General features: G+C 38.1%; 3 protein-coding genes and 1 pseudogene across 8 annotated transcripts; 2 read left to right on the forward strand and 2 right to left on the reverse strand.

The window, feature by feature from the left end:
- Positions 1-239: 239 nt before the first annotated feature.
- Positions 240-4,211, reverse strand: LOC137937460 (ABC transporter I family member 10-like; annotated as a pseudogene).
- A 2,039-nt stretch (positions 4,212-6,250) lies between these two features.
- LOC137936932 (uncharacterized) lies at positions 6,251-7,935 on the forward strand. The gene has a single exon (XM_068781908.1). It carries the CDS (start codon positions 6,284-6,286, stop codon positions 7,637-7,639), a length of 1,356 nt encoding a protein of 451 aa, XP_068638009.1. The 5' UTR covers positions 6,251-6,283; the 3' UTR covers positions 7,640-7,935.
- Positions 7,936-16,937: 9,002 nt separating this feature from the next.
- LOC137936060 (basic leucine zipper 43-like) lies at positions 16,938-17,534 on the forward strand. Its single transcript, XM_068780586.1, has one exon. It carries the CDS (start codon positions 16,938-16,940, stop codon positions 17,532-17,534), a length of 597 nt encoding a protein of 198 aa, XP_068636687.1.
- Positions 17,535-17,707: 173 nt separating this feature from the next.
- On the reverse strand, positions 17,708-26,372 carry LOC137936059 (delta-aminolevulinic acid dehydratase, chloroplastic-like). 6 transcript variants are annotated; one of them, XM_068780581.1, is made up of 11 exons: positions 25,482-26,368; positions 24,279-24,362; positions 24,113-24,187; positions 22,403-22,579; positions 21,920-21,990; positions 21,647-21,702; positions 21,430-21,551; positions 21,222-21,293; positions 21,045-21,099; positions 20,890-20,967; positions 17,708-17,881 (listed from the first exon to the last, which is right to left on the reverse strand). In XM_068780581.1, exons 4-11 carry the CDS (start codon positions 22,414-22,416, stop codon positions 17,729-17,731), a joined length of 621 nt encoding a protein of 206 aa, XP_068636682.1. In that variant the 5' UTR covers positions 22,417-22,579; positions 24,113-24,187; positions 24,279-24,362; positions 25,482-26,368; the 3' UTR covers positions 17,708-17,728. The 6 variants fall into 6 exon arrangements, with proteins under 6 accessions (XP_068636682.1, XP_068636681.1, XP_068636680.1 ...); XM_068780580.1 differs by having other exon boundaries at positions 21,920-22,579; positions 26,316-26,372; XM_068780579.1 differs by having other exon boundaries at positions 21,920-22,579; positions 25,751-26,368.
- Between the last annotated feature and the right edge of the window lie 133 nt (positions 26,373-26,505).

A 26,505-nucleotide genomic window follows, 5' to 3' on the forward strand; every position in this document is an offset into this window, starting at 1 on the left:
TACTCATAAAATCTAGGTTCAAATGAATCCAAATGAGATTATATGAGAACAGTAAAAATACTCATTTAGGTAAGTAACCAGTAAGAGGATACCATATCACTCATAACCTAGCCGAGATTCTAAAAAGATGGCAAAGCAGATATCAAAAGAGGGATTCAAAGAGCTCAAGAGAAATTAATATCAACCCTACACTGTCGTTTGGAATAGGATATGCTAATTAATGAAGTAAAAAGGTGGAACTAAACAAATTACATGATGAAGAACAGTCGAGTGCTTCAGAAGGTTCCTGGAAAATTTTAGAGTAGCTAACCGAGCAAGAGAAAGGAAGCAAATCTGATGTTCTTCTGACTCTTGTCTGTTCGTCTCTAGGGCAATGACAAGAATTCAGTTCGCCTTTAGTGATTTTAGGAATTCATGTAATTATCCAAGTGCAGGGATGTATCCCAAAAATGTAATGAAACAAGAACTCATTAGACTTGAAAAGAAATGACAAAAGAGTTGGAGATTTCATCACATGAAAATTGGCTCTGAATGAGATTGCTGTATTTATACGCAGAGAAATAGAGAGGCTAAAATGAAAATCAAGTCAATTTAGATATGATTTGGCTTTCACTCTACTATTTCAGCCACTTGTCCTCCCATGAAGATGGGCTTCCATAAACTAAATGAAACTGCTACTCTCCATGTGGGCCTGCTACATTTCTTAGTTATTGTTTGGTTTTACTCTCAATTAAGAGTATTCTGCATACCATTAAAGATTTAAAAAGAAGAAGAAAAAAAATCTTACCTTTACTATTTCGCTAGGAGATTCAGTTGGATTTTGACACATGATACATGTCGAGAATGGAGTCTCAATCACCTATCCATTAGTCCTCAAATGCTCACATAGGGGGGTTCCACTTAGGGGACTTTCGTTTTGAATCCTGTTAAGGCATGAGAGTGTAGTGTTCATAATCAACATTCAACAATAAATGAAAATCTGATTCGTGAGTCAAACAACCAAAGGCAGGAAGTCTAAAACAACTTTAGCACTCGTTCCAATTATATAATCTTCACTTGTCTGTTGTCATCAGGACGAGCAGATTGGTTTTGAATAGCAGAATGTTTCACTTTTAGTAAGAATGATAATACCTTAGTTCCATAATGGTCTCCACCTGGAAATCTTTGCAAAATCACCAGCTCTTAAGCACTGAACTCCATTAATATTTATATGACAGTTAAATGTGCTGAAGCCCGGCAGGAAAATGTCAAGGGAATGAACATGACTGCACAAAATCAGCCTGTGGAACGGTAAAAACTTAGTAATCTCCATCAATTTGTGAGGCCAAATAATCAGCTTGATTCCTGCTAATTTAATGAGTTACACTGGAAACATCATTATGCATAATTATTCCTCCATCTTTCATGTAGATAGCACCATCTGCAAGCTTCAATTCTTCTAACCAGTGTGTCACCCACAATGCTGAAACCTGATCAGCCCAAGCAATTTCTTATAGCCTCTATTACTCCGATCTGATAAGCATTAAAGTTCCAAAGTGAGAATACAAGAATGACGAAAACTTAACAGAAATGTTTAGAAAAGTCTTAAGTTTAGAAGCAGGACAGTGGCACCTGGACCAAATGCCTGCAACCATTTAATTTAAATCACATCATTATAATGCATAAAACGGGAGGGAAAGAAACAAATTTGGAAAAAGTTTATCATGATTTTTTATCTTGAAAATTGATAAAATGAAAGTAAGTACCTGATCAGTTTCATCCAGAAAGGTTGTGAGTTCGTCTAGCAGTAGTACTTTACATGACTCAGCCAATGCACCAGCAATAGCAATCCTCTGCTTCTGACCACCACTAGGGGTTTGAACTGGCCTCTGAGAAGTGCATCCTAAGGAAATCACAAAACAAATTGTTTTCACAGAAGAAGATTATCTGCCAAACAAGTAACAGTTACTTGCAACTACTCAGACATGCCTACAGTTGCCAGAGCTTTTTCCACTCTCGCCCTAACTTCATCTGAAGTCAGATTGAGCTTACCAAGACCAAATGCGACATCTGCTTCGACAGTAGGCATTACTACCTAAAGGAATAAATAAACTAAATGAAATCAAATGAGAGAGTGTCTCCCTCTCGGATGCTTAAAATTTTAAAAATATACTGTAAGGAAGCACACAATTGTCCACACAAATGATAACCAAGAAGACCACTGTAGTGGAGTGACTTTAACAATCGCCAGTTGAGGATCACAGAAGCAAATTTATGTATTTCTAATAACACAGCTGGGTAAAAACCTATACAAGAATTATTAAGGGTAAAGCATCTAATTCTCTTAATCATCATTGAGGAAAAAAACATGCACCAGCTCCACACAAATTGAACAAAAAAAGCCACATCTTTATACATAATATCCAATTTCAGCCGTCATGTTCAGTACTAGAGTATGAAATTGGAGCTACAAATCCCAACAACAACAGTTTCTCAAGTATCTTCCTTCTTTTCTTCTTTAGAAAATAGCTAATATTGGAGAAAATAGGAAACATATAATGCACTTTGAATTCTTATGGAACCATGTCATAAAAGAAGCAGACTACATTGCAGAGTGCTGATTATAGGACTTACAAAACACCTAGAAAAGACATTACTGATGTTCTCTTAAAGAATTTCTTGACAACAACCAGCAAACAAGCGGTCCATAGAGCAAGTATGCTTGTTGGGCTGCCTGAAACTTTAGGTACCATTGCTGAACAATGTATTTAGTATAGTTATATAATATAAGAAAATGATTTCACAGAAATTTTGCATGATAACAACTTCGATCATAGTTAATTTATTTTTTGTCTAGAATGTTTTATGATACTTTGGCATAAAATAGCTAATTTATGTGTATTTGTTTGACAATATTCAAGTGATGTTTGTCATATTGTTGGCATTTCCCTTTAATATTGAATTTTCTTAATACTTAAGTAGATAACAACTTCAAACTCTGAAAGTACTTGAGTGCCCATCTAGAGACTGGAATGCAAAAAACCCATCAGATCAACAGCATCAAACTTCTCTATGTTTCGAGAATTCACTTCAAGGCTTAATCAATTATTTTCTTCTTTCTTTTGAACACTGCAAGAAGGAGATTTTATTAAGAAGACAAGATTACAAGAGCTTCAGGAGAAGTAATACACAAACTATAAAGACAAAGCTTACCCAGTTATATATTCATTCCTAATTAAGTTAACCCAGTTGGCCTTTTTGTCCTTGACCCATTCAATAGCAATCATTTACACAGTATATCAGCATATCATTACAAGAAGAAAAGGAAGAGTAAACATATCTTCAAGTTGAAAGATGAAGAAGATATCAAAAGCAAAGCAACCTAACCTGGTGATCTGGATTTTGGAAGACAAAGCTCCTAGGCTTTCTCACAGTTACGTTCCCATAGGTTGGATTTAGGAGGCCAGCCAGGATCTGCAATCCAGGAGTCTAACAATTGCAATATTAACAGTCAATATTGTGTCAGATTCCAAAGTAGAGAGTCATTTTTTACCTTTAGGAGGGTGAATTTTCCACAACCATTTGGACCAAGGAGCATCTAGACCTGTCCAACAGGGACATCAAGGGAGCAACCTTTCAAGATAGAGATAACAACCTTTTGGGCTCCAACAAGCTTCTTCATTGTAATAGCACAACTCAAATTTTGTCCTTGTATTACATAACTTAGATTGCAATTGCCACCAGAACATAATAGTCTAAAATTGAAACATTTTTTCAATGTCCATTAAATCTACCATAAGAATGATGATGAAAGATTGACAGCTAGTTATAATGGGGTAGTTTGCATATGGAGTTTACCTTGACCTTGGAGAACCACCAAAACAGTTAAGAGGGATGACAAGTGCCCACAAAATAAGCTTTTATCATTTGATCCTAGATGTAAAATGTCTCAATAGTGACTCCTCTTGCCTCTTGCTAATCAAGCAAAATGGTTGCTCTTGTTCACGTATCAAATGTATCAGTATCAGATGATATATAGCAGGACTCTCAAGTAGTCAATGCAGAAAAGTACTTACCTGCTTTATTAAGCTAAAGCAGTGTCATTGAGCCAAAAAATAGCTGATCTGATGAAGCTAATACTTATGGAGAGCAACCCTGTGAGGAGAAGTAACAGAGTAATCCTTCCATAAGAGAAGGAAAGAAGAAATTACCTTGACCTGAAAAAATGCCATGCGATCCCAATGCAAATGCAGGTTGTCCTTCAGGAATTCTTTTACTAATACAGAAGCCTCTTTAAAATGGTTATATCTTATTACTATGAACGGTTTTACCACATGATTCATTTAAATCTTCTTTGATGTTAACTGGAAAGAATGGAAGATAGAAAGTCATCAATCTTTCAACGATAAACCACTAAATGACATACAGATTTAATAAGTGTACACTAGTTAGTTGATGCAACATGTTTTGCAAGTCTTTAGTCGCATAAACTAATAATAAAGTGGAATAACCTACAGCTTAGATGATTACATTTCTCCATCATTTTTTTAATGAGTCTCTACACAAAATGTTCAGGGACCTTCCTAAAAACAGGAAGGTACATAATCTTAAAAGGGAAAGGAGGGAAAGGAGTGAAAGACTTGAGTTGCAGCCTTTTTTCTCCTAGTTTTTAAAATAACTACCAGGAGTTTTACACTTCAGATTCAGTGGTAGACAAATTGGCATCTTACAAAACCAGAAATATCTTCAGAAAATGCCACCCAGTACAGATGTATCAAATTCCATCTAACTTTTGCCCACGCATTTTCTCAAACATCTTCAGGACAATCATCTACGCTTGGTAGGATTTACTCTGGCAAATTCTCGTAACAGGTAAGGTCTGTATATCTTACGGAATAAATAACACAAAGGAGATAGGAGGTGTCTCTCTCCTAAGAATTTAAATTTGTCATTTTTATGCACAAAGGAGAATAAAAACCCACTTTAGCGCAAGTCAAGTGAAATGAGGTGAAGATTAAACTTTAAGAAACGAAACTGAGAATCAATAATACGCGTCGGCAATTTTCGACCGGATCTGAGATCTGGAAAGGCCCAATGCCCTGCTTCTGGTCGGGTTGCAGGTTGCCCTTAAGTGGCCTATATACGTGTGGGTTGAATGCTTTGTTTCCGTGCAGGCCAAGTCTTTGTGCAGTTTCAATTTTCAAAGCATTATCAGCGGATTCTGGGTCCCCTCTGCTTTATCTTTGGCTTTATGCTCATAAAGTCATTTGTTCTCTTTTTTCTTTTTTCCCTCTGTCTACGATCATCGCTTTCTTTTAAGAATTCAAAGCGGTAAAACCCGAAGTAGTTGCAGACAGAGATGAACATGGATGAAAAGAATCAGACTGGTAGTTCTAATTCCACTTTCAGTGGTAGTTCAAATTAAAGACATTTTTTCTACCCGCCCGCAGTTGAGAACGAACCTCGTCCCAGAACTGGGATTTTAATCTCTGACAAGACCTCCTCTTGGCTAGGTGAATGTATGAGCATCTCGTCTGGTCCTGGATAATTTGTAAAACCCAATATCAAGACATTTGAGTCATTGACACCCTTTCAAATTCAAACCGCAGAACCCAGACAACGAGGACTGTGAAGGAAATCTCCTCTTGTCCCAATTTTCCAATTGAGAGCAGAAAGCTGAAATCACATCAATTAATTGTTCATCTGCCCTTAAATATGCTATAAATCTTTTGTCTTTTAATGTTAAATTAGAACTGTGGCAACCATTTCAGCATAGATTTTTACTTGAATTGAACAAAAAATTGTTTGAAATTAACAAGAAATCTCACTTTTTAAAGCGGTAAGTAGATAATTTATTATTAAATTTTCAAATTATGATAATTTTTTGCATTAAAAATGTGTCAAAAATATGTTGATAATTGGACTATCCGTCCTTGCTTTAAGCAACAAACACCCAAGAAAGTGACACAATTTTAGGGTTAGGACAAATATGGATTAATTTTTTTATTTTTAGAGAAAAATATATTTAATATTTAATTAAAAACTTATCTTTTAGAGGTCGATAAATTATATGAATTTTTAAAAATGAATTCTTAAAAATGAAAATTAAAAATAGAGCCCCTCCAATGAGGAGACTGCGCGGACATCAGCAACGGGTATCTTTCACTCTACGCGGAAGCAAAAGAAAGGGGTCTTTTCGTCGTTTTACTGGAAACCATGAATTTTATAAACGCAAACGCTCTGGGCTCTGGATGTAGTCTGGAGAAATTCATAGAATAGAATCCTGTCATTCTGATATCCTTTCATGGCAGAGCTCCTCTTTCATCCACAAAATTCCGACGACGAGGACATCGAAACCCTAGAAACCGTACCTTACTGGTCGCACGACTTCTTCGCGGAGGCTGAATTTGAGGATTTTTCACCGTCGGGTTTCTCGGCCGCTCGCCATGTATACTTCTTTGGGAGGGACTACAGTGAGGAGGAGGACGAGGACATTGAATACGATGTTGATGTTCGTGAGCTGCAGGTTCTCGAATCGAGTTCGGATTCTGTTTATTTCGATGGGGAAGAGGAAGACGAACACGAGGTTAGTCTCGTTCTTGATTTGTTTGATCGGTCCCCGCGGCAGAATCACTTAACTGATCCAATTCCGGATGCGAACATGGAATTTCATTCGGTTGGTGGTTCGAGTCTTACGATGTTGGATGCACAGGATGAAACGGATTATTCGAATCATTTGGGTCTAGGGTTCGAGTTGGGTCTGGGTTCGGATAATGGGGGAGATGATTTCTATGTACGGGAATCGGTGATGGAATCTGGGGAATCTTCTGGAAACGGCCTACGGATTGTTGGGTTTGAATCTGATTCCGACGAGGAAGAGGGGCCGATCGCTGGGATTGGCTTGTGTTCGGATATTGAGGGAGACGAGTCATCCGGCCGCGCGGAAGATCTCGGACTTCCCCTTTGTTGGGATTGTCTCCGGCTTGAGGACCGGCGCGACCCAAACGAGGACTTCGAGTGGGAAGAAGTGGATGAAAGGGTTGACGAGCGGGAAGTCTTCAGTATGGTGATTGATCCAGATGATGAACGATCAGTTTCATCGGAATTACATTCTGATGAGAGTACGACCCACACCACGGTAGAAGCGATGAGAACTCTAGACTGGCAAGTTCTTCTGGCCGTTAATAACTTGGATCGAATTCCCCCAGCGGAAGAGGGGCCAGAAATTTATTTCCCTGATCACGGGTATGACTTTATTAATACAACAGAATACGAAGTTTTATTTGGGCAATTTGCAGAACATGAAAATTCACTCAAGAGTAGTCCTCCAACCGCCAAATCTGTAATAGATAATCTTCCTTCAGTTCTTCTAACTGAAGAGGATGTGGGAAATGATAATACTCTTTGTGCTGTTTGTAAAGATGCAATTTGCCAAGAGGAGCGAGCTAAGAAGCTACCCTGTTCACATCTTTACCACGGGGACTGTATTATACCATGGTTGAAGATTAGTAACACATGCCCTGTTTGCCGCTTTGAGTTGCCCACAGATGATCCAGATTACGAGAAGTGGAAAACACAGAGAGCATCACGTCAGCCAACCCGAGATTCTCCATTTGAGTATGAATTGGAGGTCCTTCCCGAGCATCAGGCAGCATTTTAAGCACTATGGTGTGAATTGATATTTATGATATCACCTTCAATGTATTGATAGTGTTTTTCAGCCGGTTCATTCTGAATTGGGGTTAGTCACACTTCGACAAGAAGTAATAGGTTACTGATTCCATGAAACCCGGTCATTGTAGAAATGTGTAAAGTATCAAAACAAGTTGGTTGTGGAAAGAGTAAACTGTTGGGTGAAATGTAATTGGCCAAGTGTTATTTTGTTGTTGGCTGGAACTTTTGTGAGTTAGGTAGTTGCAAGGAATATTGAAGCAAGGAGTTTTGATTATCCTGCTATATTTTGTTATAGTGATTTGTTGTTTTACATGGATAAAGGCATTGTTCATTCTCTATCAGAAATCGAAATAAAGGTAGAAAGGGTAACGGTAGGAGCAATCATATGAAGTTCCCTTTCAGCTTTTCTTCCTTTTTTCCCCTAATAGATGCTTGTCAGCTGGGTGGTTTTAAGTTTTATGATTTGGTCTTTGATGGTTGAATTGTTGTTTTGGATATGAAATTTTTGTTATGACCATTAGTTGATCCAATCATATGAAGTTCCCTTCCAGCTTTTTTTTTTTCCCTAGTAGATGCTTGTCTGCTGGGTGGTCTTAAGTTTTATGATTTGGTGTTGGATGGTTGAATTGTTGTTTTGGATATGAAATTTTTGTTATGACTATTAGTTGATCTCATTTGTGTTACTTGTGCAATGGGTAGTTGTTCTTTTCAGCAAAAGTTTAAGTATCATTGTTGGGTCTTAATTTAAAAAATCATTATTAGACCTTGGAGCTATCTTTTACCAAGTCTGTTGCAAATAGGGGATTATGAAGGAATGCAAATGACCACTGTGCGATGGCTGGCAGTATAAGAAAAGGTAATTGCTCCAAACTGACTCTGTTTTGCATCCAGCTTTTGAAAACTGGAACCGTAGCATAGAGATTGTGGAGGTGTAATTTTGAGAAGTACCTGTGATTGAGGTGACATGTTTCACTCTTACAGAATCTATCTGAATTGGAAACAGCAAGGACGTTAGAATGGTAAATATATTCTGTAAAATTATTTCCATTCTCTGCTTGTGCGAATTTAAAACTCAGAAATTGTTTAGTGAAGAGAGTTTTTTTAATCGTTCCAAAAAAGAAGAAAATCGATATGAATATCCTGGACATCCACAACTCTGGTCCTGTCAAACAGCTCAATGACCATTCTTTCATAGTGCTTTCCAGTGGCTCCCTAAATGAGCAGTTAATATGTACAGGACCTGGTGGTGCTTGGAAGCAGTATGGACAGCAGACACCACAGTTGTAAGTACCATCCTAGCAGGAATCTGGTCAGCGAGAGGGGGAAGACTGAAGAAAAAACTCAGAAAAGAACCAAAATGATTGACGTGAAATCGAATGTGAACATCCTTTAGTGACAAAAATTAAATACAGGCAGCCTTCTAATAAACAGAATGCCTCCATAAATTTTACAGATAAAGCTCCAATAATGGTCTTGGTTTTGGAGTGAACCAATTATCCAATTACTCACATGTTTTGGCTGTACCTATTCTTTCCATAATTTTCATCTGGGCAAGAACAAGTTGGGTCTTTATGCTATTAAATGCCTATTGCTATTAAATGTTTTGTTAAATTTATGTATGGGTATTTTGGTCATTTTCCTTTTGCGACATTGGTGTGCCAGTAGGATAGTTTACATTTTATATGCCTAAGTTTCAATTTTTATTAGAATCTGAGTTATATAGAGAGAGTTATAGGGCATTTTGTCCTTTTATCCAAACTCACTCAAGTGAGTATTAAAGAGAGATCAGTCTCAATTCAACGCAGCCTTCTCTTGCTGTTGCTTTCTCCAGTTCTCTTTTTCTCTCTTTTATCTTCTTATTTCTTTTATTTTGAATCTTTATCATGGTATCAGAGCAGTAGTTTTAATCCTTGGGAGTTCCTCCTTTAGATTTTTTGTCTTTTTCACAGATTTACTAACCCTAAAGGAAGGGCTCCAATGGACTTCTTCTCTGGTAGGGCAAAATCTCATTTTATTTTTCGTTCTACTGCCATTACTTTTTGGTTGATGGCTACTGCTGCTAATTGAGCAGTTACAATGCCCAATTGTCACTAGGGGACCCTTGCTGAACCTTTTGCTTCCCTAGTTTTCTGTGCAGCCATTAGCGAATCTGTGTTATCATGCTTGTGCCTGCATCATGTGTTATACATGTTATATTGTGATGTTTGTTGATTGTATTGAAGGTTAATTGAGATATTGTTGTGAGACTTGAGGAGGGTATGTCCTAATTTGCAGTGTGGAATCCACATGCCCTAATTTTGCATATTGGAAGTGTGGTTGAATTGAGTTTGGAGCTTCCCTTGAACAGTTTGTTAAGATCACTGGAGTGTATTCAAGGTTCTAAATGACAAAATCCAGCACACTAGTTGCTGTATTTAGACATTCTGAGGTTTCTTAAAGTAAGGATTCAAGTTTTTTACAAATTACTTCAATCAAATTGAATTGGTCTTGTTCTGTTCTTATGCACCTGAAGGCCAAAAGAAAAGTAAATTACATCAGAGATGATCTTCCTGCAACTATCACTAAAGACTGGGAGGCTGAAGATAATAGTATGAAAGCCCAATTCAGTGATTAGATTTTGAGTTGTGGGCAGCCAAAGAGATGTGGAATACGTTGTTTGCGATTTATCTCAAGAAAGTAATTTGTTTCGCATATATGAACTATATATATTCGGTATTTTCATACGAAGAACTATATATATTCGTATTATTAAACGTGACAAATTAAATATCTTAACAAATTTTATCTATGAACTTATATTAAGTCTAATTAAATCTAATATAGTATCATAATAGTGCGTAATCTGGCTCGATCCACCCAAATTATCCAGGTCTCTCCCAAATGCAACCTCGAACAGGAATCTAACGCGGTTTTCAAGAGCAATTCCTGCGAACTAATAGTCAGTGACTCTGGGTGATTTCTTACATCGAGTTCAGACTCACCTGGATATCTACAGCCTCTTGAGTCGCTACAGACTGAAATAATCCGAGCTAGCTTGGGAAAACTTGACTGCTCGTCTTCCTCAAAATTCTTGCGGAGAAGCCGTAGCTCGCCAACGTCTCCTGCAAAAAATCCTTCTCCGAGGAGGCCGCCCGTTATCTTGGTTTGGTACCACCCCTGTATTCAATTATTACACATATCCCTGTGAAATTCTCGAGTTCATATCTATTACAAGCTGGAAGTCACAGCTACAACATCTCCGTTCTTGCATTACATCCAAGTATTTTGGAAAGAGAAGCTCAAATCGGTTCACTCAAATATCTTCACTGAGGAAGAAAGAAAAATGTTGAAACAGGTCTCTGGATGGTTGGAGCGACAGAGAAAAGTGGAAGGGACCAACCCCACCCACCCAGTTCAATTATTGTCCGGAATTGAGCAGCGAGCTTTTTCTGCGCCAATTATGTCATGGATTTAACCTCTCCTTTGGATAAAGCCTGATCCATTGAGATGGCCCTATCTTCCTGGTATCTAAAGGGTTATTTAAAATCTGATACATATTGGCCACTGCTATACATGGAGAACGATACGATTTAAGAAATTTGGATTTCTCTATCGAAGAACTTCTGAATAGACAATGACATTCTTCTTCTGGGATTTGATCGCCACGGCTGGAGGTAATCATCCTTCATCCTTCGCTTCTGTTTATGAATTTCATAATCATGTCGAAATTTGTTTCTTACACTAAAATTCTAAAGCTCTTTGTAACTTGTATGACATAAAAGATCAAATCGCTTAAGCTAATTAGAAGTGGTCTCAGATCATGTTTTGAAATCTATTTACTCACGTATGGTTCCACTAGCTCGTTGACTCGACACACCAATGTGACTGAAGAAGAGTCAAGACTCAATCCATTGAAAACAACAAAGCAACGATGACCATAGCAGTAGCACTACCACGCATTATGACGTACCAAATCAAGAATAATGCTCCATTTTTCGAGTCTCCAATGATGGAGTTTTAGTTGGTCATTGTTAGTCAGAAATCAGAAGAACAAAATTCCCTTACTAGTGCAAATATGATGATCGTCTCTTTCGTTTCTCCGTCTGAGCAGATGAAGGTAGTTGCTGCAGAGTTGATGAGAAGAGGGTCGGGTATAAATGAAATATTTTGAAGCTGGTGCAACGAGGAACAGAAAGAATGATAGAAAACGAGAGGAAGAGGAAAACAAGCACTGAGAATGGCCTAGAGTAAAAATCAAACTTGACGACTTTTAACGCAGGAGTTGGTGGAATCCAAATAGGAAAGCCAAAAAGTTGAAATGTAACTGAGTTATGTGTTGATAATCTTCAAATTTAAGATTGATCGGATATTACTCACTGTAGGACGTATCGTCCACCATTGCTTCAATGTGACATCCGACTGAGACTCGAAAAAATGGAGTTTCATACCTTTTAATTCCTCGAGAACTTTAGGATTTCCTCTCTCAGAGTTTGTGGAGAGGAACGGATGTTGGCCCAAGGAATCTCTTTCTTCCACGTTCGCTTGCCCACTACCATCCACCATAACCACGGCGAGGCTCGACCTGAGTGAAAGTGCCATTCCATGGCAAAAGAGAAAAAGAAACCAAGTGTTTGAGCAAAATGGGGGAGGTACAGGGAGACGACCGACGATGTTTTCTGCAACGTCGTGGACAGAAATGGGTTCTTTGTCTACGTCGAGCAGGTTGCTTTCTCTCTCACTTCATTTCCAATTCCAACTAATGAGGACAGCATCGAAATGAAGGAGACACCACGGGTGACATGAAAGCTCAGTAGTCGGCTTTTTTGATAGAGTAAAAGATGAGAGCCTTCATGAGTTCTGATCAAAGCATTTGAGCTTCTCTTGAGTGCATTTCCCTGTGCGTGGGCTAGGCATGAGACTTGGATCGGAGAAAAGGTGAAGTGTATGAAGAAAGTGAATCGCCCATTATAAAAGAGAAAGCAGAGATGAATGTGATATGTAATTCTCTACATAAAATCATCCTTGATGGAGTATATATCCAAAATGCATTCGTCACAAAAGCCATGATCGCTTTCCTTCGAACAGACGAAAGTTGAAGACTGTAACGACAAAGAAGATTAAAAATGAAGAATGGAATCCCATTTTCATTGTTTGGTTTTTCGCAAGAAAAGTCACTAAGTGAGTGAAAAATCATTACTGAAAAGTGAGCACAAACCAGCAGGAGACACTGGGAAAAGAAAACACTAATGAGGAAAAGGAAACTGAGGCCACCATTTGTCCGTGCTTCAATCAAACAAGCACTCATTGCCACCATTCCTTTCACCTGCTTTGGCTTTACTGGGCAAGCACTGATCTTGGCTTGCCATCAATTTGGACTAGAAGATAAAGAGATTTTGACCAGAAACCCCACCACACCTAAGGATTTCTTTCGGTGGACAAAAAGACACCCTTCTACCATGAAAAGCTACCTTAATGTTTTAATACCCGAGCAACCATTATAATGTACAGTAGAAGAGAACAACACCTTTGACTGGCCATGGGTTTCTCTTCAAAATGTTTTCTTATTGAAGAGATTAAGGGTCTGTTTGGAACCCTATAGAAAAGAAAAGAAAATGAGAATTTTCCCATTATTATTGTCAGACTCGATACATAGTAATGCATTTTCTCACTTATAACTCATTTTTTAATTAATGTTGATAAATCTTCTTACATGAAATTAACCACATTGTCACCCTATTTAGTAAATCAGCTTCCTTGTTCTTGAGTTCAAATCTTCCGATTTCCGACACTAGTCTATATGTACTTAATAGATCTAACCCCGTCGTTCTTGTATTAACTAAGACATATCCCTTGATCATGAAAAATTATCTTAGGGGGGGTATTTTTCGATAATATGATTGGGGTAATGCACTCTAATGAGCCTTTTCCTCTCCACTGAATCTATAACTTTTGTGTCCTATCAGTTATTAAAGTTCAATTTCAAGAACAAATAGGATGTGAAATGAGAACATAGCAGACAGAATTTTTAATGAGATATGCAAGTAAACAAAGCAATATTGTAAGTTTCTTTGTGGACAAGCTATTGACACGAAAGCAAACTCAAATGAATATCTTTTGAGTGAGTGGCATTTGGTTCTATTTGGCCAAACCATTTCAAATCTAGGTGAAAGCATCTCTTGATACGGCATTAGAAGCTTCTAACATGTACACTTAATTTGACTTTCTATCGGGAGGCAGTATCTCTGCTTATGGCCCTGTTTGGAACCCACAAAAAAGAAAGTTATTTTCTATTGTTTGGCAATAGAGAATCTTTAATAAATTTTCTCTCACAAAATGATCGAATTTGGAGAGAAAAGAAAAGAAATGGAAACTTGAGAGAAAATCTTAATCACAAAAAATTTAAAAACTTGATAATTTTCTTTTCTTTTTCTTTTTTTGCTGGTATCCAAACAAGAAAAACTATATTTCTCTTCCATTTTCTCACTTATTTTCAATGGGCATCCAAACAAAAGAAAAGAAACCTCATTTCTTTCTATTCTTTTCTCTTTCTTTTCTTTTCTTTCCACTTTTTGTGTTTCAAGCACAACCTTAGCTACACGAATCATGAGAATGAAATTATTTTTGTTAGTTTGATCATCTATTCTTCTATACCCTTGTTAGGTATGGCATGTTTGCTTTAGAGTTTTGAGTTGTGATTGATACAATTACATATCTTGGAAACAACTACTCCAATCTTTCATGATAATTGACAGAGGTTTCACTAGGAGAAAAAAAAATGAAACGCTCTGGCTCTGTGAATTCTTTAACTAACTTTGAGAAGATTCACTTGTTAATAAATTCATTTCAATAACTTACAGCTCCTAGGAAACTTATTTTTACTATGTATGTAAAATTTAAAATGAGAGAGAACGCGGAAGAAAAATATATTTTTTCATGTTTGGATATATGTGAAAAACAAAAAAAAATAGGCCCTTAGGGATAAGAATTTTTTTTGTTTGATTTCTCTAACCTTTCAAAACTATTAAAAATATATAAAAAAAATTTCTTATTGTTCTAGTAAGAAACCACGAGAAAAATAAACCAAGAAGCAATAAAAAACCACCGATTCATACTTCAATCTTATTTTCTTTATTACATGGAAATTTTCTTATTTTATTTTTATCGGAGGCACAAATAATATAATTAATTTCCTACTAGGTAATAGAAGAGTATACAAAACATGAACACAACAAACCAAATGTTAGATGGAAAACTAGGAGGTGGTGGTTCAAGGGATTAATTATGCGGCGACACATTACCGTCTAAAGCGTGACGCATGTCGGAGTTCTCACCCACTAACTCTTGTGTTTCTCCGAGCATCGACATCGTGACAAGGATGGTAAGATGATGAGCAAATACTACGTTAGCCGAATATTAGATGTTTAAAATATAAATCCACTAGTTAAAAGTACCTAAAAACTTTTTATGTGTGGGGATAGTTAGTGGATGAGAACAATCTCCGTGCTAGTACGTAAGCGTGTTTACATGCGTGCAAACTTGTAGTAAACTAATCTTAGAAGTCACCACCATTTAGAAAAAGGGCTACAACACTTCTTAAAAAGGGAGAGAAGACAAAGCAAGACCCATTAGTGAAATGCCTGTGAATATATCCTCAATGCCATCATCAACAAGAGGAAGAATATGAAAAGGAAGCAAATCTACTAACTGAACTAACTTCTCTTAATCTAATCTTGGGGATAATAAAGAAAAGCACAGAGGGAGATGATCACCTTATCCTCTCTCTTCCAATCTCTACCAATCTGTAAAAAATAGGAAGAACAAACCAAAGTGTGACCACCAAACCCTCAGCCCTGCCCTGATAGTCTTAAATCTATTTGAAACATTTGGTGGTGCTGCAAAGGCCCTTTAATAGGGTGACGTCAAGGGGAACAAAAATAGTAAGAGTCAGGGGTGGCAGATAGTGGAGACTTGGAGACAAAACGAGATGGTACAAATGAGGGTACCGGAAAGCTGACGTAGAAAACCGATGATGGCTTTTGGCTGACTTGATGGGTCACTCAATTGGGTGGCCCAGGGGTGCATCCTGCACTGCACCCACAGCGGGGGCCACACTCCAACGTGCTATTCTGCGCCCCCTCCCGAGCCTGCTTTTTAACCGGCGTCACCACTCAATCGGCTTTTGCCAGCTTCTCCACCACCCCTATTTTCTTATGAGACCCCCTCTCTGTATCCGGCGATAAATCGGCCTCGCGCGAGAAAATGGGAGAAATTGAGGATACACGTGGTTCATTCTCAGACAGATTTCCACCAATGGGGCCCTACTGATAGTGCTTCAGACCTTGACCGAACCGTCTTCTCGCATGCTTCATGCCCAGGAAGAACGAAGGCTGAGGAGCCGGAGAAAAAAATATGACAGAATTGATCCTCCACAGCGGTGGAGGAGAAGAAAAAATGTCAAAAAAAATAGACAGAAGATGAAGAAGATGAAGAACAAGAGCCGCGTGCATGAATGAACGATGCGAGCCGTTGAGGAGACAAAACTGGAATTAACGGAGGAAAGACGGGGAGAGAAGGTAGGTACTTGAAGAAAGAAGAAGATAATCGTCTTGGGGACAAGAGGGAATGGTCGTCGAGTCATCATATGTGTTTTTGCGGAAAGAGGTTTGCCCCAACCTCCCACCTCATTTTTCGTCAGATGCGGCTTTGCGACATGGGCTCGCCTCTCTCCCTCTCTCCTCTTCTTCGTCTTCATAGATTAAAATCCATTTCTTATCTGTCTTCATCCAGACTGCGTCAGCCTTTCTTTGTCAATAAAACATTCCCGGTTTAATAATCACTGGCCACAAAAACTAAACTCCTTTTTTCTCTGTCTTATGTAAGCATTCCACTCGATGTATGTTGCATAATTGAGGATGAACCTGTCGTAGCATACATGCAACAATCTAACACATTCATCCCCGAATCTGGCATTCGAGTTTCAGACCTAAAAATACATACTTACCTGTACCTATCGAAGCTTCTCTGTTTTTCCTCGTACATGTACGAGGCATAAGCGACTCTATGGACATCCATGCATGAATGCGGATACAGAAGATGAAGTCGAAGTTGTGTGTATGCGAAGAACTCTTTGTCCTTTGAGAAATTCTTGACACTGTTCCGCTTTTTAAATTGCGCGGGCCACCACACCGACCTTTCCATGTACTATAAACACCCAGCAATTGCTCGGCCTCCTCTCCTCGACTAACACTGTGTTCTTCTTCTTACCACAACTCGAGCTTTCCTTTCTCGAATCCAGCTCTTGCGCCATGCAGCCCGCTGAGGTTGCCGGAATCCACTGCCTTGGACCCATGAATCAAAACTCCCACCATGGCCACTTCAGTGCTATTCAGAGCAACTTGCCTGCTTCTCATTTCAGCAGATTCCTTGGCGCTTATCCTTCCCACCATTTTCAAATTCCGCCTAACATCTACGAATTCACGCCTCAGACTCCTTCCCTGAGCAGCAACTCGACTTCGGACGACGCTGAGGAACAGCAGATGAGTGTCATAGACGAGAGGAAACAGAGGCGAATGATATCAAACAGAGAATCTGCTCGCAGGTCACGAATGAGAAAGCAGAAGCACCTGGACGAGCTCTGGTCTCAGGTAGTTCGGCTCCGTACAGAGAACCGTCAGCTTATTGATAAGCTTAACGATGTTTCAGAGTGCCATGAAAGGGTCGTGCACGAGAACGTGAAACTCAGAGAAGAAGCTTCGCAGCTCCGGGAAACACTGAAAGACTTGCATCTAGACAATCCTTACTCAGTTTTAAGAGACTTGGAAGAACTACCCTGCAACACTGCACACCTCAGAGCTGAATCAACAAACCAACCCATTATCACATCCATGGATTTGCTTCATTGAGAGGGGTCTCGTTTTTTTTTTTTTTTTTTTTCCCTTTTTCTCTCAGTTGCTTCTGTCCGGACTGAAGGTTACTTGTCTTCCCGTCATTTTGAGCTGTAATGACCAAGCAATTTATCGTGCAGTAAAAGCTTCTAATTATCTCATGTTAGGTTCCAGATAGTTTCCAAATCCCATATAGGTTCTGTTTTTACATTTTATCTCTTTTCCCCAAATAAGTATCTCGCAGCTTGCAGAGCAAAATATGTGAGGATTATGTCAGCACCAGCTCGTTTAATACACAAATGAGATTCCATCATGACCCTTTCTTCATCGATCACGGCTTTGATCATTGAGTACTCACCAGAAACCTGGATGAGGAAAGATGAACTGAAATCAGTACATGAAATCGTTGAGTTTAAACAGCACTCTACTTGTAAATACAGAGAAAAGTGAAGCGGATGGTCAGCAGGTCAGGTGTACTAAAACAAAGAAATGGGTGAAATGTAATGGTGGGTCATCCGTGTCAGAAACAAAGTCCAAAACTTAGTCAGTGGTCCGTACATTTGATAGAAGAAGAAGACAAAGAAGGGCGGTAGTGGTGTAGCAGATAACATGAACATTACCACATGAAGGAAGAACATATAAGAAGATTTCATTCTAAAGGTGGACATCCTCCTCTAACTTTCACATACAGCATAAGTGCCTCTTATATTCTGCTATAGACAGGATCAAGAGGCAGGGCACATCAATCTGTCCACTTCGTTCTTCAAGTTTTAGAGTGATGGAACGCAAGTGGTTCCACAATTAGTCATATATTTGGAGGTAAAAATTAACTGCAACCAAATTTAAGTAGCACCCAACCTTTTCTTATGTTAGTTCTTTATATTTATAACAATCCCATTATCACCATTTTATCCTTCAAATAAGCAAATGAACATCACTGATGAATGCATGAAATAAGAAACAAATGTAGAGTAAGAAAAACTTAAAATTTTTTGTTAGTTCAGATTTGATGTTTAAATTGAAAATGGGGTGCAAGCATTAAACAAATCTAAGGCTGCAAGCATTAAACACAAGGACGGTGATATATGAGCAGCAGAAGAACCTGTCAGCTGCAGGTTTTGATGTCTTAAGTTGCTATTTGTTTCTGTATTTTGTACTGATCAAAAAGGGTTTTTAAGGTGTTGGTTGATGGACATGCAGTAAGAATAGATGGTAGAAAATGAGGCCTATGGAAGTTCTCAGAAGTACTTGAAAAAGGCCACCTATCAACAGGCCAAGAATGTGATAGATCAAAATGGAATCAGGCAGCCAGGCCCACAGTTTTAAGAAGTCTCTGATGATCATGATGACACAAAACCACGGCTATAAGTACTTCCCAGTACTAAGCAGGGTACACAGCTTGTAACGCAGCAAGAAACATTAGAACTTGATATTGTGACTTGAGTGTACAAGCATAGTAAGGATCGCTTTTTCTATTTGAAGTGGAGCTCATGAAATAAATATGGACTTAGAACGTGCACAGCTTGTACTGAAGTATATATTGATGTGTCATCTGACAATCTACGCATCAATAGTTGCTACCAAAAATTTTAAATTAAAAACAAAATAATACAAAGTATAGTTTTGCTAGTAAGATAGTACATTCTTAGAATCAGCATTGATATGCTGAAGTCAGTTGTCTAGGTAAAATATGAGAATGTGCAAGATCATAATGTATTAAATGCACAGTAGCAGGTGTTATTCACTAAAAAAGCAATGTAGATAATTTTGAAGTACTAGTTCAGTTTTTTTCAAACTTTTTAAACAGTAGCATTTTAGTAATATCAATCAGGAAGTATTCAAACTGCAGAAAGTATAGAGTGGGTGTATGTATGATATTAAAATTTACGATTTAATGCTTCTTCAACAGCTAAGAGAATAACTGCTACATTTCCCGGTAACATAAGTTTCACAGGCTTAAAGGTCCATAATACAAAAAAGGCCACTTCCCAACTATTCAACATAGAATCTTTCCAAACCCAAACTAATGTGAGAATATACTCCCACGGACAATAACTCTCACTCTTAGACAACTAGCTTGAGATGTGGACCACATGTACAAATATAGATAGGTGGACTTTTTTACCCATTAACACTATCCCTCATGTCTGTGCTTAAACTGACAATCTAGTTCCAGACTTAGAGAATATACACACATGGGCCATAGAGAACAAATACATCCCAAACTCATGTTGGGTTGGCTTTGCCAACATATTAAGTTGGTTCATTTCCTCCCAAAATGACTAGCCAAAGTTAAGAAGTCTCTTTCCAAGTAACAAGGATAAAATCTTTTGAAGTCCAAATTAACGTGGGACCATTCTCTCACATAAAACAATTCTCACTCTTAGACAACTAGCCTAAAATGTGAAGTACATATTTTTTCACCCTCCAACACATATAACATACCTTCAACCATCAAACCATTTTAGGCTGCCAGTGGTTTTACTTTGGTATACAAGTGGATCAACGGAGACATTTCTTTTTTTTAAATGAACGGAGACATATTCTCAAACATCCATTTGATGCCAATGAAAATATGCTAACCCAGACCATTGGTTTCTGAGGTCAAGCATAAAATTACGTAGCACAACCATGTTGAAGTATTTCTAAAAGGAAATTATTGGTATCAGTCTATAGTGTGTAAGAGAAAACAAAATATTAAGAATGTAAATGTTAAAGTTTTGTCTACCACCATTTAAAAAAGAAAAGAAAACTCTTTTTTACCAGATTTTAGCATCAGATGGATCTAACTGGAATAAAAGATCCATCTACCAGGCCCTCAAATTTTGGACCATTACTAGTTTCTTGATCAATGATTCAGAAAGAGTTAACATAATTAGTTCATACAGCAAATGCTGTCAGTGGAAACATCTTTTTGAAGACACAGACAGGAAAAAAGAGAAAAATTGCTTTCAAAATTTCAGATTAACAAAAACCACTAAAACAGTAATAAAAGAGAAGGTTAACAAATTGAAGCTTTTATTGGTGATTGTTAGAAAATTTGATTGTGTCGGGGGCATTTTAGTGATTTTTGGTGCTATGGGTATAATGGTAATTGTCACTCTGGTATTGTAGGAGTAAGTTATGTCAGGAGGTCATTTATGTTCACAGAGAGATTTATAGTTTCAGAATATGATGTTTTTTAGTGAAAGGGCATTGTAGCCGTGAGCAATAAAAGGAGGGGAGAGGTGACATGAGAGCCTATCTTTCTCTCTTTACTGTTTTAAGGCAAACCTATTCCCTCTCCTTTCTTCTACTTCCCTCCAATTCTCTTCTTTCTAAACTAAAATATATTGAAATTCTAAAGTGAGAAATAGAATTGTCAAAAAGGTACCTGATATGCTGCAATAGGTAGAGGAGACTTGTCATGAAGAAGACATACAACATCTAGATATGGCATGGCTGGTTTTACCTGTGAATGACATCCATGTGTCATTGATTATAGAAGGAAAGTTGAAAGGCTCCTAGAAATACAAAAAAAATGCATACAAGTAGAATATCAGCTCCCTCTGCTTCATCTTCACGACATTCAGTCAGAGCTTCCCTAAAGTTTGCGGGATTCATCCGGTAAATTCATTTTAGTATAAGAGCAAATAAAATTGTGAGTTCTAGTCATAGAAAATTAGCAAGTAGAAATAGAATATTGAAAATTGATAAACCACATACGCGTTCTTGTCTCCAAAATGTGGATTTGAATCAAGTGTTTCTCTGAATGGACCATAAAATGCACTAGCATACCTATTAAGAGAAACGCATTTTAGAGCTGAATATAGTGATGGATGAATTCAAAAGTCCAACAAATTCAACGAAGTGCCTGTATCTGAACCATTGCTGGAGAAAGAAACAAAGGAGATTTCAACAGAACTAGCATTACTTAGCAGTGTAGGACATAATAGAGACATGCTGGAAACCATTGTCATCCAGAGCCGCCCAAATTGCTCCAACACAAACATCCATCACGTCACTGGGACTGACAACATCAGCACCTGCCCGGTCCTACTCTGAAAGGAAAACTACTGGTTACCAGGAAAAATAGGGAGATTTGAATTTGTGTTATAATTTCACTCTACATGAAAAAGTTATGAAATTACCTGTGCGACAGCCTGTTTGCACAACTGATGAACTGTTTCATCATTCATTATGACACCTGTTGGATGCCAAAACAGTGTCTGATGAATACTATGACCAGTGAATTCCTTCATGAAGGCTATATTCTCTTCTAACTGACACATGGCTTTTATCTTAAGAGTGACAATCAACAGATTAGAAGGGCAATTTGGTAAGTTTGTTGAAGAAGACTAGTGAACTACAGTTCCATGAATACTAAAGAGAAAGAAACTGCTGAATATCATCTCAGGAAATACCTTGAAAACCGGATTGAGGAATCATAGCTTCATAGACATCTTTAGAAAGGCTCAATATCTTGAGATGTATACTACAGAAAAACAGTTCCATTAATGTCTCACAGACCAGATCAAAAGCTTGACAATAATATGTTAAAAATTTAGAAAAATAATTTATTGACTCTATCGGACTTTAGCTTGAGCCCCAAAATGACTAGCTACTTAGGAGGCCTATTGCTCAACCTTATAACCCATTAACTTTTTTTTTCATTTTTCAATGCGGGGCTTTTTCCCCCTCAACACTCCCTCTCACATCCAGACTTACACATAAACAGGCCTAAGACATGGGCTCAAAACCTTCTAAACGGGCACACAGACTCCTACCTCATGGCAACACAGATAACTTGGCCTTAGCCCACACACACAACCTGCTATAATACACTAATGGGCTTTGGGTTGCTACAGACGGATGACCTAGAAGAAGATGTCAATGGAAGGATGTACCATGAAGTCACCATTTGCAAATCACTAATCACTCCTTGCAACTTTCTGCTCAGAACTTATCAGTGAGAAGGTGGCCGTGAAGGTGGTGCTCTTGACCTTTTGGTGCTGACTTTACTCATAGAAGCAATGGCACAGCCGACGCCACAAGTGTCTTGCATTGGTCCATTATTGAGCCTCCTGCCATGCACGGACTACATTGTGGGATATTCTTCATCATGCTGTGATATCCAGGTTTCAGAATTCAGAACTCTCTTGTGCTGTCCCGTGATTCTTTATTGGAATTTTTGAGGGATTGATATCATGCTTGTTCATCGGGATTCTTGTCTGCTGTTGTTCTTTGGTTTTTAGGGTTTCTCTTGTCTATTGGAGGATATTAGAGGAGTCATTTAATTGGTTATTAAATTTTGTTGGTATTGGAAAGGCTGAATGTTATAATGGAAATGAAAGGTGGAAAGAAGTCCAGTTGTAAGTTTCAATTTTATGAAGCTTCCCTAAGCCACAGCATTGAAAACATTCGACCAAACAACGGGATCAAGAAGTTCAGATCTGCTGCTTACTCCAACTGAGGAAGCCATCCTAATAGGTTCCAAGGTCACAATACATATCCCAAATAGGCATCACAGTTTTTTAGTTCCGAGTTCCCCATTGTTTTCCCTTCTAGCTATTGTGGGACATTTTTTCTTTAGTTACTTCCTCTTCAATGCCATGGCCATCTCTACACTGGATTTGAAGGCTATGAAAAGCAGCTTGAGATATCATTCTTTGAGCGCGCGCGCCCCCCCCCCCCCCCCCCCCCCAGTTTTTGCTGATCCGGATGGGTCTGGCCTTCGTTCTCTCTCTAAGTCTCAGCTCAATGAGATATTAAAGCTTGCTGAGTGCACCATGTGGCATCACTCTCAAATGCTGCTCTTGACTCGTATGTGCTTTCTGAGTCTAGCCTCTTTGTCTACCCTTACAAGCATATCCTAAGAACGCGTGGGACAACAAAGTTGCTGGTCTCCATCCCACCAATTCTGAAGTTGGCTGGTAATCTCACTCTGATACCATCTTGAAAATTTAGAAGAGAAAAATACTCCATTGACTCTATTGGGCTTTGGATTGACCCAGTTTCATCCAAAAATGACTAGTCACTTAGGAAATCTATTGCTCAACCTTATAACCTATTAGCTTTTCTTTTTATTTTTCAACCAATTACACTCCCCCTCACGTCTAAGCTTACACATAACAGGCTTGAGACGTGGGCGCAAACCCTCTAATGGGGCACACAGACTCCTATGTCATAGAGCCCACAACATGCAGATTCCTACCTCATGGAGCCCACAACACACAAACAACTTGAACTTTAGCCCACACATACAACTTGCTCTGATACCATATTGGGTTGAGCCAGGTTCCATCCCAAAATGACTAACCACTTAGAAGGCTTATTGCTCAACCTTATAACCCATTAAGTTTTCTTCTCATTTTTCAATGTAGGATTTTTTTCCACTCAACATTATATCTGCAAGATCAGGTCCTGGGCACAACCAAACCCACATGCCTCATCATCTTTAGTGTCGGATCCCATCATTTGTGTTTTGGAATGGCTATATAGGAACATTACCTTAATCTATGTGCTCTTGTTTCTTACATTTTTTAAGTTTAGGGATCTGACTGGATAGGTAATCCAAGCAAAGTGCGAAGTTAGAGGAAAATCATGATATATTTTACCAAAAGAGGCCTTGCCATCTTCCCTGACTATACCAGTGAGGAATAGGGATCCAGAGCTAAATCTGTATCAATAACCTGAAAAGGAGAAAAGAAATATGCCATCAATTAAAGAGGTTAGCATCTTCAACTCATAATTTCAGTTGGTCAAAATGCTTTTCTGACTCACAATGTCTGAGTACTTGTCTTTGAGCAAATGTATTGCCCGAGGTACTAGGTCAGTCTTATTGTATGCTTCATCTCCTGTAGCTGACTGTAGGAACCATGTGCAACATGACATATATCATTTTAAGTCACTAAGGAGGGAAGGATAAGGGCCAAAAAAGGAGAAAGACCTTCAATGCATCAGAAATTTTTGGAAAAAGCACAACACTGTTAATGCCAACATCTTGGGCCTTATAAACCCGTGCCATAAGAGATCTTAGCATTAAAAACTGTTACAAAATATGCAAAAGATCAAATATAGCATTTTATTAGCCTGATGAATAACCTTCTGAGATAAACCAAAGCCCAAGCATGGTATACAATGATCAGCAAAAATTTTAATAGGTAGATGTAACATTTTTTATTTTTTATTTTGGGAATGGCAAATGTAACATTATTTACTCAAGGATCTTCAATAAAGTCTGAAACTTTCATGTTTAAGAATATTAACAAAATCAAATTTGTTTTATAGAATAAGCAAGGCCAAAAGTTACTAAATTTCTATCACATGTTTAATAGCTTCTTAAACTCGTTGAAGTTGGACCAGTTCCTCCAAAAAGCAATGTGTGAAGTTGGAAACATCTTTCCAATTAATGAGCAGAGGATATTTTCAAAACCAAAGCAATATGCGACTACTCACCAACACACATCAACTATCACTCTCAGGCAACTAGCCTGAGATCTAGAGACTAGTAGACTTTTTTACCCACCAACACTCCCTCTCACACCCAAACTGAAACTAACAATCTAGCCTCAGACATGGAGAATATACACATATGTGTCACGGAAAACAAACACAAAGGTTAAACATAATACAAACACATACTTAGGTTGGCTCTAGTATCATATTAAAGTTTGGGTTCAATTGTATCCCAAATGACTAGCAGAAGTTAGGAGACATCTTCCCAACTAATAAGCATAAGGTTTTTTTCAACCCAAAACCAATGTTGGACTATTCTCCCACACACAATAACTCTCACTGTTAGATGTGGAGTATATATATAACTGTAGACTGGTGGACATTTTACCCACCAACACCTTTAGTAGCAACAAGGAAGCTTTCCACTAGAATAGAGCAGTTTTATTCAGAATAGTACATATCAACGCAATCAGCAAAAGGATGTCCAAGTGCTACAAATCACTACTTGCATTCTGAAAGACATTTTACTTGTAAATGCAAATCTCAAGCCAATTGTAGGCTGTTTTAATAGCGGCTGCAATTGTGTCCATCTTTCTCACACAGTTACACTGATACCAAGAGACTCTGCTGCAGTTACATTATAGATAATACCTGTCTTCAAATATGATAATTCCAAAAGAGGGAAAACACTAACTGGAGAGATTAGGGGGTTTCCACTCAAATCGAAGAAAACAAAATTCACTATAGCAAGATTATGAAAGGAACTGGTTCATAGGAAAAGACAGAATGAGACTTACCAACAACAGTAAGTTGATCAGAAACTTTAGCTCAGGAAAAGAAGCACTAGAGTCATACTTTATGGAGCAGGATTACAGGATTGAATAAGTTACTTTTCAGATTATAAAGGCTCAGTGGCGAGAATGTCTGTGGTAAAACTAGGAAACAGGAGAGCTTTTAAGAAGGTTTGGGCATGTCAATATTGATTGCAGAATAAGCAAGAAAGATAAAAGGCCAAAAACGAAATCAATGAAAGTTGTGATGCTGGAAAGCTGGCCAATAATGGAGTTAGCAAATGATTTAGCAGACTGGAAATGTCTCCAAAACTATTTTTCTTTTTTTTCATGACAGACATTTATAAAATCAAACCTACTCTTATCATATGACAGGAGAAATTCAGTCCTGTGAAGAATACGATGCTACCATGACAACAATGATATCACTCCCAAAAGGTTATACTTAAGATCCTGAGTAGAGAAAAGAGGATAAATAAGGAGTACTGTGGAGAACATGATGTGGAGAAAAACCGAAGGAGAAGAAGAGAAATGCTAGAAGAAGAAAGATAAGAGGATAAACTTCACCCACAAAGGATAGTGATGCGGGCGGGGAGAATGATGAGTAAAACCTTGACTGACATCTGAGACAGAACATGAGAAATGATGGAAGATGAGAACAATTTACGCAGGAAGGAGAAAGAGAAATTTACTTAAAATGAGGAGGCAACGAAAAGGGTGTCAGACAGCTCAACAGAGTAACGGAAGTAAAGGAAGAGAAG

The sequence above is a fragment of the Aristolochia californica genome, unplaced genomic scaffold (genome assembly GCF_029961685.1).
Source record: "Aristolochia californica isolate CCGP_79_NKW_82.1479 unplaced genomic scaffold, dmAriCali1.0.hap1 SCAF_7, whole genome shotgun sequence".
Lineage (NCBI taxonomy): Eukaryota > Viridiplantae > Streptophyta > Magnoliopsida > Piperales > Aristolochiaceae > Aristolochia > Aristolochia californica.